Here is a 20,702-nt window from a genome sequence, read left to right on the forward strand (position 1 = left end):
ATGTGGTGGACCGGGAGATTCGCATCACGGATGTGCAGCCGACAAATCTGCAGCAACTGCGTGATGCTATCATGTCAATATGGACCAAACTCTCTGAGGAATGTTTCCAGTACCTTGTTGAATCTATGCCACGAAGGATTAAGGCAGTTCTGAAGGTAAAAGGGGGTCCAACCGGTACTAGCAAGGTGTACCTAATAAAGTGGCCAGTGAGTGTATATATATATATATGGGTAAATGTATGGAACCACTCTAGTAACTGACATTTGCATCTACAACAAGTTATAGCAGTCATGTTATTATCATGAAAACATTTGATTGATTTGCATGCGAACATGATGAACAAGAGAAAGAAGAAACCCATAAAGCCGTTAATGAGGCTGAAAGAGGAAACTTCACATGTGCAGTTGCTGGAAAGTGAGACTGAGAGTACAGCAGACTATGGGTGAACGTTACATGATTATTTTTTTTAAACCTTTATTCAGTTTCAGTCCGGTTACACTTCTAACACTCTTTTTGCTGTACCTTTTTCCCAGGTGGTTTACAATTTCATCTAGCAGACGCTTTTAGCCAAAGCAACGTGCATCGCAAGCTTTCCTGGCTGAGCACCCAGGGACAAATAACAGGATGGGCACCTGCAGTTTATCTTAGTGCAGCAGCCTGTCTGAGGTGAGAGGTGCTGAAACCGCATGATGTTGTGCACAGCCAGCAGCTACCGACACAGGAAACTAACTCATAAGACAAGCACACTCAGAAAAGGCCATTTTGCATTTGGTTGCATTAGACAGTTGCAAGCAACTGCGTTGAGTAAATTCTGATTTCTTGAGCTCCTATTAATAAATCAATTAACAAATCAATTACCAAATTTACCTTATTTCCCCTCGGGGGTGAATAACTTATTCTGGTTCTGAATAAATCAAGTTGCTTAGAAGTTATTTAACACAGCTGCATGGAGCCTCTTGACATAACATTTAAGTAAACCCAATATTTCCTTCTTTTTTTTCTTTTAGTGCACAACGATCTGTACACACTGCATTATCACATAGATGCACACGGGGAAAGCGGGTTTAAAGGTCACAGAGTTGATCGGGAGGGGCTCGTCTTTGGGTTTTCTGCAGGACCTCTTGTCATTTTCATTTTGGCTGCTGTATTTGCCTTCAACAAAAGCACTGAGTAAGTCTTTTCTGAATTTTTGCTGTAGCTGTTGTATTTTCGGTAGCTGAATTTAGCAGTGATGCATAATGCTTAGTTTGGCTCTTTTAAGAGCTACGCAGGCTGATAGTTGAACTACACAGTCGAGCTCGTGTAACTTCCTCTTAACGAAAGAGGCCAGCTGTAGTTTTATTTGTCTGCTTTTTGATTGTTTTATCATGTTGACCTAGATTGATGTATTCATAATTTTTAACAGCTTTTTTCATTCAACACATATTCATTCAACACAACACAAAGAACTTACAACTTGAAGGCAATGTGTATACAATTACACTTGTTTTAACAGTAATTTACATAGTACATATACATGTACAGCACATGCTTACTTACACCTGAGGGGGGGAAACAAGAAATAAGTGCAGTAGAATAAAAATACAAATAAAACTACATACAATGAAATAAATAAAAATAAGAATTTAAAAAAAAGGGGGGGGGACTTAAGTTCTGGCATTGCCTGTATTAAAGGTGACCATCTTTCAGCAAGCCTGTCTGTTTTCAGCTGTAATCTTGCTGTGGCTCCCTCCGTGACGAAGACATTTTTACCCTGCCTCTCCACTGCGTTATGCTGCTGGGCCAGGAAACTTGTCTTTTTTTGTTTTGTTTTGTTTTTTGCTATTAAAATCAGTATACTCAGTAAATATTTTAAGACTCTGTCTGTCATACTATCAGGATGTATATCCAGTATACAAAGTGCTGGATCTAGATATAAGTTTATACCCAAAACCTGTCTAATCTCCTTTTGGACATTTTTACAGAAATCCAGGAGTTTTGGGCAATCCCAGAATATATGTGTGAAGTCCCCCACCAATCCACAACCCCTCCAGCATAGTTCAGATGTATTGCTATATTTTGGAGTACATATTAGTATTAGTATTATTCGTCCATAGGGTTAGTGGTTGTGTCAGGAAGGGCATCCGACGTAAAATTTTGCCAGATCATTATGCGGATTGACAAGACGCCATCGGTGTTGTGCCCTTACAGGGTACCGATGGAAACTATCGATTCCGCTGTGGCGACCCCTGGGAAACAGGGAACAAGCCGAAAGGAGAAGAAGATTAGTATTAGTATTATTAGTATTATTATAGTATTATGCTATAGTATTAGTACTATAGTATAGTATTATATGTATATGCATTGTGTAGTATTATAGTATAGTATTATACTATAGTATTATAGTATTATTAGTATTAGTAATAATAGTATTGAAGTAGAAATAGTATTTTCTGACTCATTTGGCTTGAAAGCAACTGACCAGCTGAGTCCAAACTTACCAAATGTTGGACTCCCACCCAGGATATATGATGTAAGTTCCTGCATTTCTTGCTTGCATCCATGCTGTGGATTCCACCCTGGCTTTCCATGCCATTTTGGACAGTTAGTTTTCCCAGCACCCCCCCCCCCCCCAATCAGCACCCCCCCCCCCCAATCAGCACCACCACCACCACCTATTCCATAGTCCCTCATTTCCATACTCTGTTTAGCAGGGCATGAATGGCTCACTGGACTAATTTAAAGTGAATGCATTTGGATTCTGATCCATAATGGAGAGCGTACATTCTACATGCTCCCTGACTCATAATTTTAGATATGGATGCAATTGGTGCATCTTCAAGGTCATCTCTGGTTTTGCTGTGTTTTATGTGAGCCACCCCGAGCAGTGTGCTCAATGCCATCATTAGGTCTGAGGTGGAACTGGAAGTGACTGCTTTTCAGTGCAGGGGGCTGAGTGAGTTAGGTCACCTACACTGCCTACACTGCCTTGCAGAAACGTTATAATCTCAGATATGTTTTTATTTCAACCTCTAACATGTTTTTCTCCAGTTCATAGCTAAAAGTTTCCCATTTTACAGTGGCTGTTTCATGATCCAAAGATGAAGCAAAATCAAATGCAAACGTATTGTGATTTGCATTTAGAATTAATAGAAAAAATCAAGCGGGTTCTTCCTGTTACTTAAAATATCGTGGACTTTGAGATAAAATATTTACAGGATTACAGATGCTATTTGATCCAACCAACTACTTTAAATTTCAAATACTTTGATGAAAGCAGGCCTAAACACGATAAGTTCACGCTGACTTGTAAAGTATTAACAAATGCATGTTTAAGGTGTGCTATTGCAAAACTGGCGGCACGGTGGCATAGTGGTTAGCATGGTCGCCTCACAGCAAGAAGGTCCTGGGTTCGAGCCCCGAGGTAGTCCAACCTCGGGTGTCGTCCCGGGTCATCCTCTGTGTGGAGTTTGCGTGTTCTCCTCGGGTCTGTGTGAGTTTCCTCCGGGTGCTCCGGTTTCCTCCCAAAGACATGTAGGTCAGGTGAATCGGCCGTACTAAGTTGTCCCTGGGTGTGTGTGTATGGTGGTGGTGGGGGGGCCCTGTGATGGCCTGGCGGCCTGTCCAGGGTGTCTCCCCGCCTGCCGCCCAATGACTGCGACCACATTGTCACCTTCCAGTCAAATTCCCTCCATGCTGGGCTGTTGGTTAGTCCTGCTTTGAACGTTTCCTCTCATTTTTCATCTGTTATGATAATATTTGTTTCCAACTCCCATTTTTCTTTGACATCCATATTGTTATTGATAGATTTATGCTTTATACGTTTTTGATATGCTGCCTTTTTTGTCTCTTCATCTGTATATGCCATTAACAGTTTCTCTATGGTGTCTTACAAAGATTGTCCCATTCCTTGTGTTTCTGAAGGTAATGTCTTAGTTGTGGGACTTTCTAAAAGTCATGGGCTGGAAGACTAAATCCCTGTGTAAATTGTTCGAATGACTTCATGGTTTGTCCATTGAACACTTGTGCAGTGTATTCATAATTTTTATATTCTCCCAAAGTAGTGTGATTTTATTACTGAAATATCCCCAGTTAAGTTATTTCAGATCTCAGTTTGGTCGAGTTCAAGCTGTTCAGCCTTTGAGTGAAACAGAAGTTTAGTTTCATAATGATCACTCCTGAGCTTTAGTTTAGAGTTGTGATCCAGCTCAAACATCTGCAACCATTTATGCATTTTCTATATTTTACACACTTTGCTACGTTTTTCATCATCAGCCTTTATCCATGCATGTAATTTTGTTTTCGTTGTTTGAATGCCTGTTATGATTTTTAATGCTTTTGAGTTTTTTTTGCATTTTATGATTTTCATTCTTGTAACCTATGTTTTTCCTCATGGATTCTTTTATTTGTAGGGTTTTCTTCATTTTACTGAAGCCTGTTTGACTGTTTGGATAATGTCAGTTCTGCTTGGGGAATATGTAGTACTTCAGTAACATCTGGACTCATCACAAGGTGCCATGTGAGTATATATACAGATGGGTGGGTGACAAATTAAAGGAAAAAACAACATAAAGTGTCTTCGTAAGGTGTTGGGCCACCACAAGCCTCCAGAACAGCTCCAGTGCTCCTTGTCATAGATCCTACCAGTCTCTGAACTCTACTATCCAAAATATATTCTCTCATTTGGTGTTTTGATGATGGCGGTGGAGAGCGCGGTCTAACATGTCGGTCCAAAATCTCCCATAGGTGTTCAGTTGGGTTAGGATCTGGTGACTGTGAAGGCCGTAGCGTGTTAATTTTGATTTACATCATTTTCATCCTCATCAAACCGTTCAGTCAGCCCTCATGCGCTGTGGATGGGGGCATTGTCATCCTGGAAGAGACCCCTCCCATCAGGATAGAAATGTTTCACCATAGGATGGAGGTGATCAACTCAGAACAACTTGGTATTGATCTGCAGTGACCCTTCCCTCTAAGGGGACAAGTGGACTCAAACCATGGCAGGAAAATGCCCCCCACAGAATAACAGCGCCCCCGGGCCCCCTCACTGTAGGGGTCAAGCATTCCGTTTTTTCCTTTAATTGGTCACCCGTCTTTATATGTCTTTTATGATACCTATAATACCTGCTTTCATCTTCAGTGCGGTTAATGAAATTCATAAAGGCTCTTAGAGGATTACACTTCCTTCTGTTAAATAGTCATCTGTGTCAGATGACACATTCCTGTCGCAGAAAGAGAATGCCCCTCCACCATATGTCTGCAGGTTCGTGACCTCTGCAGCAGTCATTATTTTTAGATAGAAGACCACCTTGTCATTGTAACCCATACTGAAATGATAACAGATTATTATATTTGTGCTCATCTCCCTTAAAGTGTTACAACAGCTGACATTTTGCAGCTAATATTACACAATCTCTCTCTCTCTCTCTCTCTCTCTCTCTCTCTCTCTCTCTCTCTCTCTCTTACAGGCAGTCAGTTGACATCCTCTCTCAGTGGGTTAAACAGTATTAGTCCCGGTAGCCATGTCAGAGGAGATCATTAAGGACAAAACCAAACTGAAGCAGGGCCTGGTAAAGGTCCTGGAGTGTGTGGCTGCAATCTCATCAGCAGCAGCTGTGATCAACCCCATTTTTGGCTTGGCTGGCTCCCTTATCCGGTTGGTCCTCCATTACGAGGACAGTGAAGATATCTGCATCTTAAAGTGCAAGTTTGGCTCCATGAACCAGGCCCTGGCCCTGCTGTCACAGCAGAACCACAGCGCTCTGCTCCAGATAAGGAAGGAAACAGTGGATAGCCAGTACGGCCAGGTGGAGGAGAACCTGCGCAACCAGTTCCAACAGTTCATGGAGATGGTGAACGCGCGACCAGAGCACCTTGAGCACAAAAAGAATGATTTCAAGGACAGCTACACCAACGACCTTGGTGACCAGAACCTGCACACGCTCTACGAGGGTGTAGTGGGCACACCCAAGCTCTTCAGCAGGCCCGTCCTGGAGGTGTATCTGAAGTACTCGCACGGTGACCGTGTAACCATGGAGCGCCTCTGCACACGCCTGACCTACCTCTTCTGCATTGGGCTCATCGCCCTCATGGGCCACGCCTCCATCATTGGAGATGACGAGGAGGATCTGCGTGAGAAATGGGCGGCAAAGATGGAGCATGTGGAAGAGAAGATGCAGGAGGTCCTTTTGAGGTGCAAGTGACAAAGAAGAAGTGGACGATTCCTTCCTATTTGCTGCTTAGCTAACATGTTGAGGACCCTATCCATCATTCCCTCACCAACCCCCCCCAATAACACTGTGTATAAACCCTTTGTTCCCATCTGCTTGATTCAAACCCACACTATTGTAATAAACCATGTCTGTACAGATGCTGCTTATATTGAACTAATTTGTATTTCAGACAAGTTGTGATAGAGCTGCATACAAGCTTGCCGTTGAACCAATACTGAACATATAAGCACCATTAATTCCGCAGCCAATATTATCGGTTGATAATGTGCCCTCAAATTTCGATTTCCCTTTACCAACATCACCCTATTAGCAAGGGTTTTGAATATAATTACTCCATTGAAACTATTGTGGTTTGAATTTATGTATACACAAAGATCTGATTTCCAATCAGAAAGGTACTGGGTGTTTGATCTTACAACTTTTTCTCGGAATGCTAAATTTGATTCAGAGAAACAACATGCTATCAGAGAAAAATGTCTATATACATATACATCAACACAAAAATCTACACAACACATCTGGCTTCCTAAATATCAATATCAACTTTGGAAAAAGCAAAACTTCTTGTATCACTACGGCTGTAGAAAACCCCTCTCCTGATGGAGGAGATTGAGGCTGTGGTCTGTTGACAAGATTCACTTTTTAGCTTGAGAATAAACACTTCTGATATAGACTGATTAAGCTCAGAATTGTAATATACCCATTTAATCATTTTCTATATCTTACATATTTAGCTAGCTACTTTTTAGGATTTTGAACCTTTTTCCATATATGTATTTTTTTAGTTTCATTGATTGAATATCTTTAATGATTTTCAACAGTTTGGAGTTTTCCTGCATTTTATGAGTTTCATGATGTACATAACCTTTCTTTTGATTATGGTTGCCTTCCTTTACTATGGTTTTCTGCACTTTATTGTGTTGTGTTGGACTCCTTGGATAAAGTCAGTTCTTCTATGGGAATATATAATACTTCAGGAGAGGTGGAAAAAAAAACACATTCTTTACTCAAGTGGAAGTACAGACACGTGTGTAAAAAAGAGTCTGGTAAAAGTAGAAGTACTGCTTCAACTTCTTTACTCAAGTTAAAATAAAAAGTACAAGTTCTGAAATGTACTCAAAGTATAAAAGTAAAAAGTAGCCCTCTGAAGGACACTTCTATATACAGCCCCTTTTTTTGGACAACTGGCTTGTCATGGACATTACACCCACCAGAGGCCTTTTGTCCCGGTCGAGTCTCCCTCTCTTGTCTGTTTCACCTTGTTACGTCTGTCGCGCGTGATATGCGTGGATGGATACAGCAAGAGATTGTCTTTTCTATGTGTTGTTTCCCATCCATTTAGGCTGAAATCAGTATTGATGTTGGGAAGGCAAGCAATGCAAAATAAAAATAATCGCCCTCGAATGCACTAAAGTAACGAGCCTGTTTTGAAAATGTAACGAGTAGAAAGTACAGATATTTGTGTTGAAATTTAGGGAGTAAAATTGAAAAGTTGTAAGAAAAATAAATATTCAATTACGGACAGATACCTGAAAAATCTACTTACGTATGCTAACAAAGTATTTGTACTTCATTACGTCCTACCTCTATACTTTAGTAAGGTCTGGTATTATCACAAGGTGATATGCAAGTATAATACCATAACCTGCTTTCATTGTATTTGCTGTTAATAAAATTCGTAATGGCACTTAAAGGATTACACCTCCTTCTGTTAAATAAAACTTTGTATCAGATGACACATAACTCCTGTAACAGGATAAGAATACAGGGTCTAGATGTAGCTTTGTCTCATTCTTGCAGTGAAGTGTAACAGATATGAGTTAAGCAGAGACAGATTCTACACTGACTAAGGGAAATAAGGGATTGAGCTGAAATAGGGATTATTACATGACATAGAGGAAGGTGACAATGTGTTGTATTCAGTGTTGGGCAAGTTACTTTCAAAATGTAAGACATTACACATTACTAGTTACTTTAGTTTGCAAGTAACTAAGACTTTAGTTTAGGTTGCAGGTGGAGGAGAGCCTGGAGAGGTGGAGGTATGCACTGGAGAGAAGAGGAATGAAAGTCAGTAGGAGCAAGATGGAATACATATGCGTGAATGAGAGGGAGGGCAGTGGAATGGTGAGGATGCAAGGAGTAGAGGTGATGAAGGCGTATGAGTTTTAATACTTGGGGTCAACTGTCCAAATTATATTAGAGGGACGGCTCAGGTTGGACGGTTTGGAGGCAAGCAAAAGAGGCTGTGTAGAGAGGTGGAGGAGAGATGCTGGGTATATTGGGAGAAGGATGCTGAATATGGAGCTGCCAGGGAAGAGGAAAAGAGGAAGGCCAAAGAGGAGGTTTATGGATGTGGTGAGCGAGGACATGCAGAGGACAGGAAGAGATGGAAACGGATGATCCGCTGTGGCAAACCCTAATGGGAGCAGCCAAAATAGCAGTAGTAGACTTTCATTTGAAAGTAATTAGTTACTTTACGACATTACTGTCTGTGCAGGGTAATGTGTTATGGATTACACTACTTTTGCATTACTTTCACCAAAATAAATGCAAAAGTACGACAAGGCATTATAAAATGGAAGAGGGTAATGTAGTTCCATTGCAGGTATACTCAAAGCACAGAAGCTTAAGTGTATTGCAATTCATAAAAAAAAATCCAGCAGTGGATTTTTTTTATTGTATAGCCTAATGAAACCGTAGACCTGAAACAGGTTATATCAACTGTTCATATCAACAGTAATGTGATGACATAGAACAATTAAATAGCCTAGATCTTTTGAAATTAATGAATGGTCTTGAACACAGGTATGGGCAGGCAGACAAAGAGCAAAGTCTGATAAATTATGTTCTTGTCCTTTTCTTGGATAAACTGAAAGTTATGGGAACACGTAGAGTCTGACTGTGCAAACATCTCAGCCATCGAATTTCAGCAACAGGAAATTCTTCAGGGGATGTTTTTTCTAGTGGCAGACTTGGCGCGGTGTGGTTGACTTCTTAAAAAAAAATCCTTAATTCATTCATTCATTCATTTTCCAAACCGCTTGTCCTGCTCTCAGGGTCGTGGGGATGTTGGAGCCTATCCCAGCAGTTATTGGGCAGCAGGCGGGGAGACACCCTGGACAGGCCGCCAGGCCATCACTCAATTTAAGGCCTAAATACACCAGACATGGCTGCGTAACACATCTGCTGCAGAGGAGCATGTTCACAACCAACTGAAGCTGCTGCACTGACCATGGAAGTTGCGCACACCCGCAGGGGCCTCCGCACTGCTGATCTCCATTTTTATGAATATCTCATTTTGCCAGAGGTAATGCGACACAGTAATGCAACCTTATGGGATTTTTTTTTGTTAAAGAAGTAAGAAAGAAAGCTACTTTATTTTATCTATTGTTCAGTTGTTTGGTTACAATGAAATTTGTCTTCTGGATTTAACCCATCCTATTGTATAGGAGCAGTGTATTAACACTAACATGCATGACTTTTTGATTGCACATCCATCGAGCCATCCATCCATTATCCAAACCACTTATCCATTCTCAGCATCATGGGGATGCTGGAGCCTATCCCAGCAGTCATTGGGTGGCAGGCGGGAAGACACCCTGGAGATGCTGCCAGGCCATCACAGGGCCAACATACACACACACACACACACACATTCACACCTAGGGACAATTTAGCACGGCTGATTTGCCTGCCCTGCATGTCTTTGCATTGTGAGAGGAAACTGGATCACCTGTAGAAAACCCACACAGACACGGGGAGAACATGCAAACTCCACACAGAGGACGACCCAGGATGAGATGATCCCCAAGGTATGAATACCCTGGGGCTCGAACCCAGGACCTTCTTGCTGTGAGGCGGCCGTGCTAACCACGGTGCGATCATGCCGCCCCTTGATTGTACATCCATCCATCCATCCATTATCTTAACCGCTTATCCTGCTCTCAGGGTCGCGGGGATGCTGAAGCCTATTCCAGCAGTCATTGGGCGGCAGGCGGGGAGACACCCTGGACAGGCTGCCAGGCCATCACAGGGCCAACACACACACACACACACACACACACACACACACACACACACACACACACACACACACACATTCATCCCTAGGGATGATTTAGTATGGCCAATCCACCTGACCTACATGTCTTTGGACTGTGAGAGGAAACCGGAGCACCTGGAGGAAACCCACGCAGACACAGGGAGAACATGCAAACTCCACATGGAGGACAACCCGGGACGACCCACCAAGGTTGGATTACCCCGGGGCTCAAACCCAGGACCTTTGCTGTGAGGCGACCACGCTACCCACTGCGCCATCATGCCGCCCCTTGATTGTACATTGTACATTAAAATAAATCAATGTGTATCCATGATATAGTAGCAAAAATGATCTAGTTAATTCAGTACCAGTTAAAGCATTTACCACATAAAGTACTTGAAATCTTCTCAGAAAACTCCCAGAAATCACGGCTGGCAGGCAACCACATGCAACACAGACACAGTTGGTGCAGCAGGTAAACAAAACTAGGTTAAAATTTAGTATGTGGCTGGACTGTAAACCCAGACACTGATGATGCAAAAGCCAGGGAATTCTTAGTGCCAGTCCAAAGCCTGGAAAAATGGCGAGGGTTGTGCCATCCGCCATAAAACCTTTGCCAAATCAAATATGTAGATCATAAATAAGATTGCCATACCAGATGGGTTGATGACTGGGTTACCAACGACCGCCACCGGTACTGTTGGCCAGCAGGGTGCTGGTGGAAACTATGCTACTGTTAGGCAAAGGAGAAGGACAGGGGGAAGGCATGTCCAGAGCCACCAGGAGAGGAGGAAGGGTAGGAGTGTGGAAGTGAGAGTTGAAACTTTGAATGTTGGCACTATGACTGGTACAGTTCTCTGAACTGACTGATATGATGGAGAGAAGAAAGGTAGGTATATACTATGTGTGAAAGAGACCATGTGGAAGGGGAGTAAGGCCAGGACCATCAGAGGTGGTTTCAAACTCTTCTACCATGGAGCGAATGGGAGGAGAATGGGGTAGGGGTAATTCTGAAGGAAGAGTATGTCAAGAGTGTGTTTGGAGGTGAACAGAGTGTCTGACAGAGTGATGAGTATGAAGCTGGAAACTGAAGGTGTGATGATACCAGCACATATGCCCCGCAAGTTGGGTGTGAGATGGAAGAGAAAGAAGAATTCTGGAGTGAGTTGGATGAAGTGGTGGAGAGCGTACCCAAGGAGGAAAGGGTGGTGATTGGAGTGGCCTTCGGTGGGCTGGTTGGTGAAGGGAACAGTGGTGATCAGGAGTTGATAGGTAGGTATAGTGTTAAGGAGAGAAATGCGGAAGGACAGATAATGGTGGATTTTATGAGGATGGAAATGGCTGTGGTGAATACATATTTCAAAGAAGAGGAAGGAACACAAGGTGACATACAAGAGTGGAGGAAGGTGCACACAGTTGGACTATATCTTATGCAGGAGGCGTGATCTGAAAGGGATTGGAGACTGCAAGGTGGTGACAGGGGAGAACGTTGCTAGGCAGCATCAGATGGTGGTCTATAGGATGACTTTGGAGATCAAGAACAGGAAGAGAGTGAAGGCAGGGCCAAGGATCAAATGGTAGAAGTTGAAGAAGACTGTTGTGTGGAGTTCAGGGAGTAATTAAGACAGGCACTGCATGATAGTGAAGAACTGCCAGATAGCTGGGCAACCACTGCAGAAACAATGAGGAAGACATCTAGCACTTGGTGTGTCATCTGGTCAGAAGAAAGAAGACAAGGAGACTTGGTGGTGGAATGAGGAAGTACAGGAAAGTATACAGAAGAAGAGGTTGACAAAGAAAGAGTGGGATGGTCAGAGAGATGAAGAAAGTAGACAGGAGTACAAGGAGATGTGGCCTAAAGTGAAGAGAGAGGTGGCAAAGGCAAAGGAAAATATGTATGGTGAGTTTTATGAGAGGTTAGACACTTAGACACTAAGGAAAGAGAAAAGGACTTGTACCGATGGCTAGACAGAGGGACCGAGCTGGGAAGATATGCAGCAGGTTAAGGTGATGAAGGATGGAGATGGAATGTGCTGAAAGTGAGCAGAGTGTGTTGAAAAGGTGGAAGGAGTACTTTGAGGTACTGATGAATGAAGAAAATTAGAGAGCGAGAGAGAGAGAGAGAGAGAGAGAGAGAGAGAGAGAGAGAGAGAGAGAGAGAGAGAGAGAGAGAGAGAGAGAGAGAGAGAGAGAGAGAGAGAGAGAGAGAGAGAGAGAGAAGGTTGGATGATGTGGGGATAATGAATCAGGAAGTGCAGTGGATTAGCAAGGAGGAAGTGGGGGCAATCATGAAGAGGATGAAGAGTGGAAAGGCGCTTGGTCCAGGTGACATATTGTGGAGGCATGGAGATGTTTAGGAGAGATGGCAGTGGGGTTTTTAACTAAATTGTTTAACACAATCTTGGAAAACGAGAGGATACCTGGGGAGTGGAGAAGAAGCATAATGGTACCGGTTTTCAATAACAAGGACGATGTGAAGAACTGTAGCAACTACAGAGGTATAAAGTTGATCAGCCACAGCATGACGATATGGGAAAGAGTAATAGAAGCTAGGTTAAGAGGAGAGGTGATGACCAGCGAGCAGCAGTATGGTTTCATGCCAAGAAAGAGCACCACAGATGCGATGTTTGCTTTGAGAATGTTGATTGAGAAGTATAGAGAAGGTCAGAAGGAGTTACATTGTGTCTTTGTAGATTTAGAGAAAGCATAAGACAGGGTGCCGAGAGAGGAGGTGTGGTATTGTATGAGAAAGTTGGGAGTTGCAGAGAAGTATGTAGGAGTGGTGCAGGATATGTATGAGGGAAGTGTGACAATGGTGAGGTGTGCGGTTGGAATGACAGATGGGTTCAAGGTGGAGGTCGGATTACATCCAGGATCGGCTCTGAGCCCTTTCTTGTTTGCAATGGTGAAGGACAGATTGACAGACGAGATCAGACAGGAGTCTCCGTGGTCTATGATGTTTTTGGATGACATTGTGATCTTTAGTGAGGGTAGGGAGCAGGTTGAGGAGAGCCTGAAGAGGTGGAGCTATGTTCGGGAGAGAAGAGGAATGAAAGTCAGTAGGAGGAAGACGAAATACATATGCGTGAAAAAGAGGGAGGTTAGCGGTATGGTGAGGATACAAAGAGTAGAGGTGACGAAGATGGATGAGTTTAAATGCTTGGAGTCAACTGTTCAAAGTAATGGGGAGTGCAGAAGAGAGGTGAAGAAGAGAGTTCAGGCAGGGTGGAGTGGGTGGAGAAGAGCATCAGGAGTGATGTGTGACAGAAGGGTACCAGCAAGAGTTAAAGGGAAGGTTTACAAGATGGTTGTGAGACCAGTTATGTTATATGGTTTGGAGACGGTGGCGCTGATGAAAAGACGGGAGGCAGAGCTGGAGGTGGCAGAGTTGAAGATGCTAAGATTTTCGTTGGGCGTGATAAGGAAGGACAGGATTAGGAACAAGTATGTTAGAGGGACAGCTCAGGTTGGACGGTTTGGAGACAAAGCAAGAGAGGCACGATTGAGATAGTTTGGACATGTGCGCAAGAGAGATGCTGGGATTATTTGGAGAAGGATGCTGAATATGGAGCTGCCAGGCAGGAGGAAAAGGGGAAGGCCAAAGAGGAGGTTAATGAATGTGGTAAGGGAGGACATGCAGGTGTTTGGTGTGACAGAGGAAGATGCAGAGGACAGGAAGAGATGGAAACGGATGATCCGCTGTGGCGCCCCCTAACGGGAGCAGTCGAAAGTAGTAGCGGCAGTAGATAGATATGGCTGGACCGCGACTACATTTAAAAAGCGACTGTTTTGACATTGGTTCCGTGAATAGCGGGTGTACTGGACAGCAGTTTTCAACGGTTAATTAGTGCCAATTTATTTTTTATATGAAATAATTACCTTGCTACAATCACTGCCGCCATGATCACTGGGTGGTCTGGGCGTGACATCCCTTATAAAGGCACTTCAGTTACCACCAACTCTAAAGATGCAAATAATTTTCATTCCAATTGCGTGTGGCTATTAGCGGCGTCTCAGTAATATCCACGAGCACAAATACATATATAAAATACATATATAGGAGGGTTTCGTGCAGCGTCATCGCAGAGATGCGTGTGCAACTAGGGGGCAGAAAGAATCTACAGCGCAGAGATTTTAGCCAGTAGTGGGGCAGCTTAGCATAAAAAATGTGCATTTTGTGATAAAAGCGTCAAACTTGGTACATATGTAGCTTAATATATTTAGAAGAAATTTGGATATGGAGCCACTGAAAATTAACACCGTAGTGGCCATGGCAGGCATGGACGTTATTAGATTGCTTTTAGAGGGGCTGTGGCCTCCCTAAATTTCATATCAGCCATTATGATAGGACAGATGAGAATGTTACCTTTTCAGAAATACCAATATTATTGTTCTGGTCCAAATAGTACCAGAGATATGCCATTTTACATATCGGATGTCACCAATGCATGTTGAAAAAGCTAAGTTCCCAGTCACTTCTGAGACATTACTCATCTATACACTCTGTATAGACATCTATACCTAAACACTCCTCTATTCATCTATACACTAGTATAGACATCTATACCTAAACACTCCTCTATTCATCTGCACACTCTGTATAGACATCTATACCTACATACTCCTCTATTCATCTATACACTAGTATAGACATCTATACCTAAACACTCCTCTATTCATCTATACACTAGTATAGACATCTATACCTAAACACTCCTCTATTCATCTGCACACTCTGTATAGACATCTATACCTACACACTCCTCTATTCATCTATACACTAGTATAGACATCTATACCTAAACACTCCTCTATTCATCTATACACTAGTATAGACATCTATACCTAAACACTCCTCTATTCATCTATACACTCTGTATAGACATCTATACCTACTCACTCCTCTATACATCTATACACTCTGTATAGGCATCTATACCTAAACACTCCTCTATACATCTATACACTCTGTATAGACATCTATACCTAAACACTCCTCTATTCATCTATACGCTCTTTATAGACATCTATACCTCTTCTGTACGGCAAGGTTTAGAACCAGCGATTGCAGGAAACAATACACAATTCAGTACTTCAACAGTGTTTATTCTATTTATTTATTTTTACAAAAGTAACTGCTTATCAACTTAGTTTTGTCAACATGCATTGGTGCCATCCGAAATGTAAAATGGCATATCCCTGGTTCTGTTTGGACTAGAACAATAATATTGGAATCTCTGGAAAGGTAACATTCTCGTCGGTCTTGTCATAATGGCTGATATGAAATTTAGGGAGGTCACAGCCCCGCTAAAAGCGGTCAATAACGTCTGTAACTGCTTCACATCAGTTGAGCACAGCATTGGTTTTTGGTTCCTACCTTACCTCACATTTAGTAGGCTTTCACCGGGGCGGAACTAATCTTCATGACGTGTTACCAGGGGATTGATTAATGTAAACACAGAGAGAAGCGCGAAAAACGAGGTCATATTTCACGCGCAAATAAATATTGAGAGATTTGTTATTTCATGATCGAATTGTAAAGAAGAACAAGATAGCTTACAAGCAAAACAAGACCTACTAGCCCCTCTAGTGTCATAGGCAGCCTACGAGGTATGTTCATTGTTTACATTTGACAGTAATGTTGACTGTGTTAACTAGCTCAACAGCTAATGGTAGCTAGCGTTCGGCTGTATACTATTGTGTATAAAACACGCGCTGTAACGTTATTCATTCACTCATTCATATCTTTTCTTTTGTACGCAGTTTTTTACGGGGTTGTCCAACCAAGACAATAAAGCCCAGTATTCTAAACCGAGAACTCATGCCTCGTCGTGTTCATTGCTAGAGGAGCTACAGTAAAAAAACTCGACTGCTCTGCATGAGAAACGTCAGACGAAGACGGCACCTGTACCGACAGCAGCGTTCCGCAGCATTCCACAGACGAGCGAACTCGCAGCGCGCGCGCAGCCCTCTACACAGTGGCGCCCACGGGAAACGGTTCTGTGTTACTATTGTGTTGCAAGCTGCAACTAAGAGACATTGTAAGGCTCTACACAAGAGACTGACACATTTGCATACTAATATTGAAAGGTGCATTCATTTTCTTTTTTCATTTGTGATTTAAGTTAAATGGTAGTGTGCTGTAACCAAGAGACTAAGCATTCTACTCCAGACGTTATACACTCACTGGCCACTTTATTAGGTACACCTTGCTAGTACCGGGTTGGACCCCCTTTTGCCTTCAGAACTGCCTTAATCCTTCGTGGCATAGATTCAACAAGGTACTGGAAACATTCCTCAGAGAGTTTGGTCCATATTGACATGATAGCATCACGCAGTTGCTGCAGATTTGTCGGCTGCATATCCATGATGCGAATCTCCCGGTCCACCACATCCCAAAGGAGCTCTATTGGATTGAGATCTGGTGACTGTGGAGGCCATTTGAGTACAGTGAACTCATTGTCATGTTCAAGAAACCAGTCTGAGATGATTCCAGCTTTATGACATGGCGCGTTATCCTGCTGGAAGTAGCCATCAGAAGATGGGAACACTGTGGTCATAAAGGGATGGACATGGTCAGCAACAATACTCAGGTAGGCTGTGGCATTGACACGATGCTCAATTGGTACTAAGGGGCCCAAAGTGTGCCAAGAAAATATCCCCCACACCATTACACCACCACCACCAGCCTGAACCGTTGATACAAGGCAGGATGGATCCATGCGTTCATGTTGTTGACGCCAAATTCTGACCCTACCATCCGAATGTCGCAGCAAAACCGAGACTGATCAGACCAGGCAACGTTTTTCCAATCTTCTATTGTCCAATTTTGGTGAGCCTGTGCGAATTGTAGCCTCAGTTTCCTGTTCTTAGCTGACAGGAGTGGCACCCGGTGTGGTCTTCTGCTGCTGTAGCCCATCTGCCTCAAGGTTCGACGTGTTGTGCGTTCAGAGATGTTCTTCTGCATTCCTCGGTTGTAATGAGTGGTTATTTGAGTTACTGTTGCCTTTCTATCAGCTCGAACCAGTCTGGCCATTCTCCTCTGACCTCTGGCATCAACAAGGCATTTTCGCCCACAGAACTGCCGCTCACTGGATATTTTCTCTTTTTCGGACCATTCTCTGTAAACCCTAGAGATGGTTGTGCGTGAAAATCCCAGTAGATCAGCAGTTTCTGAAATACTCAGACCAGCCCGTCTGGCACCAACAACCATGCCAAATTCAAAGTCACTTAAATCACCTTTCTTCCCCATTCTGATGCTCGGTTTGAACTGCAGCAGATCGTCTTGACCATGTCTACATGCCTAAATGCATTGAGTTGCTGCCATGTGACTGGCTGATTAGAAATTTGCGTTAACGAGCAGTTGGACAGGTGTGCCTAATAAAGTGGCCGGTGAGTGTATATTGTTGCACAATAGGTTATCATTAATGGATTTTCTTTCTTTAAAGTTTAACAGTCAGTTTTGATGGTTTAAATTGAGTAAAGCTGTTTAATCTACAAATATGTTAAAATATCTAGATCAAAGTTGTTGAAGATAGCTACTCAGCTAAACATCTATCTACTATAGACCAAGTCACTCAGTTTAACACAAGATTAGAGCTAACGCACATAACTAAAGCATATCAAGTAAAATGGCAGAGCTTAAGTCGGACTCTGACAATAATAGAGAAGGCGCCGAGGGTGGCAGAGAGGGTGTAGGTGAAGATGTGCCGCAGCAAGACACAGACATAGAAAAGGAAGTTGACGGCACAAGAGCTGATAACCACGATTCCTCACAAGAGCCACAAAGAAGCCAAAGAGTCCGGAAGTTAATGGAAAGGGGCCAAGAACTACACGATGTGCAAGTAAGAAGATTTGAGCATCGTTTTAGTGTGAGCTATGATAAGTGGAAGGCTATCGCTAAAGATGCCAAAGAAGTGCAGATTGAACAATGCTCAAATGACCTGCTGCATGCGCACATCACAAAGATAAGTAAAGCCTCGAAGGATCTAAACGTTGTCTATGATGAGTTAAGGCGTATGGACAGGCCCGACCATGACACACGCTGCAGAATCGACAAGTGCGAAGCAGTCACAAGGATGCTCATTGAGACTGCAAGAAGCCGTCTAGACACAAGAAAGGACGAAGGACAAGAGGATGAAGTGCAGGGCGTGAAAGAGGAAATGTCTGAATTCAAGGCTGCGGCTGCAGACAAATTAAGCACCAGCTCTTACCATACCGGGTCCTCCGCCCATTCTGAAAGCAGCTCCTCTCAACACACTAAGTCCTCCACTCATTCTCGAAGCAACTCCTCTCACCACACCAAGTCCTCCGCTCATTCTCAAAGAAACTCAAGGGCCATATCGAGACATTCAAGCCGGTCCTCTGCTAAAGTACAAGACGCTGCTGCTGAAGTTGCTGCCAATAAAGCCACTTTACAAGTACTGCAAGAGCGGAAGATCGAAGAACTTCACGAACTCGAAGTTGAAGCCTCCCAGAGACAAAGAGCACTAGAAGCTAAGCGCAGAGAAATAGAGCGCCTGGAGACCATTAAGAAGCTAAGGGCTGCCCAGGCGCAACAGCAAGTATATGACCAGAGTATCTGCTCAGACAAAGAAATATCTGAGCTGCTCCATCAACGTGCCACTCTGAAGGAGAAAGTGAAAGGCAAGGACGAAACTCTGAAGGAGAAAGTGAAGGTCAAGGAGGAAAGTAATCTACAGCACCAGTCTTCGCCACAAACTGCGACACATTCAATGCAAGCAGACAGCACAGCAGCTATTATCAGAGCGTTCGCAGAGTCCATCAGTGCGAGTCGTCTTCCCGTACCTGAACCTACAATATTCAACAGCGACCCACTTAGATTCAATGATTGGAAAGTTTCCTTTTAAACACTCATTGACAGGAAAAACCTACCAGCTGAAGAAAGGATATATTATCTACAAAAGTATGTGGGCGGACTTGCCAAGAAGGCCGTAGAGAGCTACTTCCTGCTAGGCACAGAGTCAGCCTATCATGCAGCATGGACTATCCTAGAAGAGAGATACGGGAATCCATTCCTCATCGCCAAGGCCTTCAGAGACAGGCTTGATGCATGGCCCAAGATAAGTTCCAAAGGCAGTGTGGAACTTCAAGAATATTCTGATTTCCTTCGCAGTTGTGAGGCTGCCATGTCCCAAATGAAGAGTCTTGAAATACTCAATGACTGCAACGAGAACCAGAAAATGCTTGCTAAACTTCCAGACTGGCTGACTTCAAGATGGAACAGGGAAGTTGTACAAATGGAAGAACAAAATCAAGGGTTCCCAAGCTTCAGTCAGTTCGTCAAGTTTCTCACGCGTGAAGCCAAAATCGCTTGCAACCCACTGACATCTCTCCCTGCTCTAAAACCAAGTGAAGGCGAAAAGGTTTCGAGAAACAGAGGGCCCGCAAGCAAAGGCGCTGGCAACCAACTCAGACGAGAAAGATGTCGCTACCAGCTGTGTCTTCTGTGAGAAGGAAGGCCACAGTCTACACAAGTGTCGTCAGTTTATGGAGGAGACTATCTCAGAGCGAGTCAAGTTTGTTCAAGAGAGGAAATTGTGCTTTGGCTGTCTTAAGCCTGGCCATTGCTCAAGGGACTGCAAAAAGAGGAAGACCTGCAAGATATGTGACACAAGCCACATCCGACATGCCTTCATGATGACCGCACCAAGGAAGAAAGAATGGCCGCAAAACCTGTAATGTTTGGAAACAGGATCGTCTATTACGTTCGTTAGTGTGCGAACCGCTGTGCTAATTCACGGCCACATTCACGGAAACTCCTACTTCCGTTTTACTAGTGACGTCACTGATCAGCTGACCAATCATGTAGCTTCAGTGCCGTCGTTGGGCGCCGCTAGCTGGAACCGTCATGGGATAGGGACATTCGCGTTCAAAGGGCTGGGCACTACAACCAAAAATACGGCTCCACCCCACCTACACGATGCGTCGCGTCCATGCCTGGTGCATTTTGGGGTTGTAACGCGTTACTTGACATAGTAACTGCAACATTACCGAAATCCTATTAGAGACGCGTTACATAACGCGTCTCTAATAGTAACAGATTACTGTAACGCATTACTTACCCACAACACCGGTTGTATTCAGTTGTGCAGCCTTGTATGCAGCTCAGGACACAAGTATTAGTTAAAGTGGGAGTAAGTTTACAAGTTAAGAGTGGTGGTACCAGCACAAGTCATCATCTAGCTGTCATCTGTCACTCAAGTAACTAGGTAACTACATACAAGCTAAATGCAGTTACCATACAAGTTACCTATGCTCCAGTTTACTAAATATATATATATATAAAAGCCCAGTGAATCAAGTAAATTCTTTATGAGACAGTACGCAAGCCTGTTTCATACCATAAGCAATCATATATATATACACACACACACACATACACACAGCACTATCTATCTATCTTCAATTTTCATTTATTTATTTTA

At 43.3% G+C, this 20,702-nt stretch overlaps 1 protein-coding gene across 1 annotated transcript; it reads left to right on the top strand.

Moving 5' to 3' along the window:
* Window positions 1-1,091: 1,091 nt before the first annotated feature.
* On the top strand, window positions 1,092-6,329 carry LOC130118659 (protein rapunzel-like). Its single transcript, XM_056287101.1, has 3 exons — window positions 1,092-1,170; window positions 4,392-4,498; window positions 5,448-6,329. The coding sequence occupies exon 3, from the start codon at window positions 5,502-5,504 to the stop codon at window positions 6,180-6,182; it is 681 nt and encodes a 226-aa protein (XP_056143076.1). The 5' UTR covers window positions 1,092-1,170; window positions 4,392-4,498; window positions 5,448-5,501; the 3' UTR covers window positions 6,183-6,329.
* The last annotated feature ends 14,373 nt before the right edge of the window (window positions 6,330-20,702 follow it).

The sequence above is a fragment of the Lampris incognitus genome, chromosome 9, assembly GCF_029633865.1.
Source record: "Lampris incognitus isolate fLamInc1 chromosome 9, fLamInc1.hap2, whole genome shotgun sequence".
Classification (NCBI taxonomy): domain Eukaryota; kingdom Metazoa; phylum Chordata; class Actinopteri; order Lampriformes; family Lampridae; genus Lampris; species Lampris incognitus.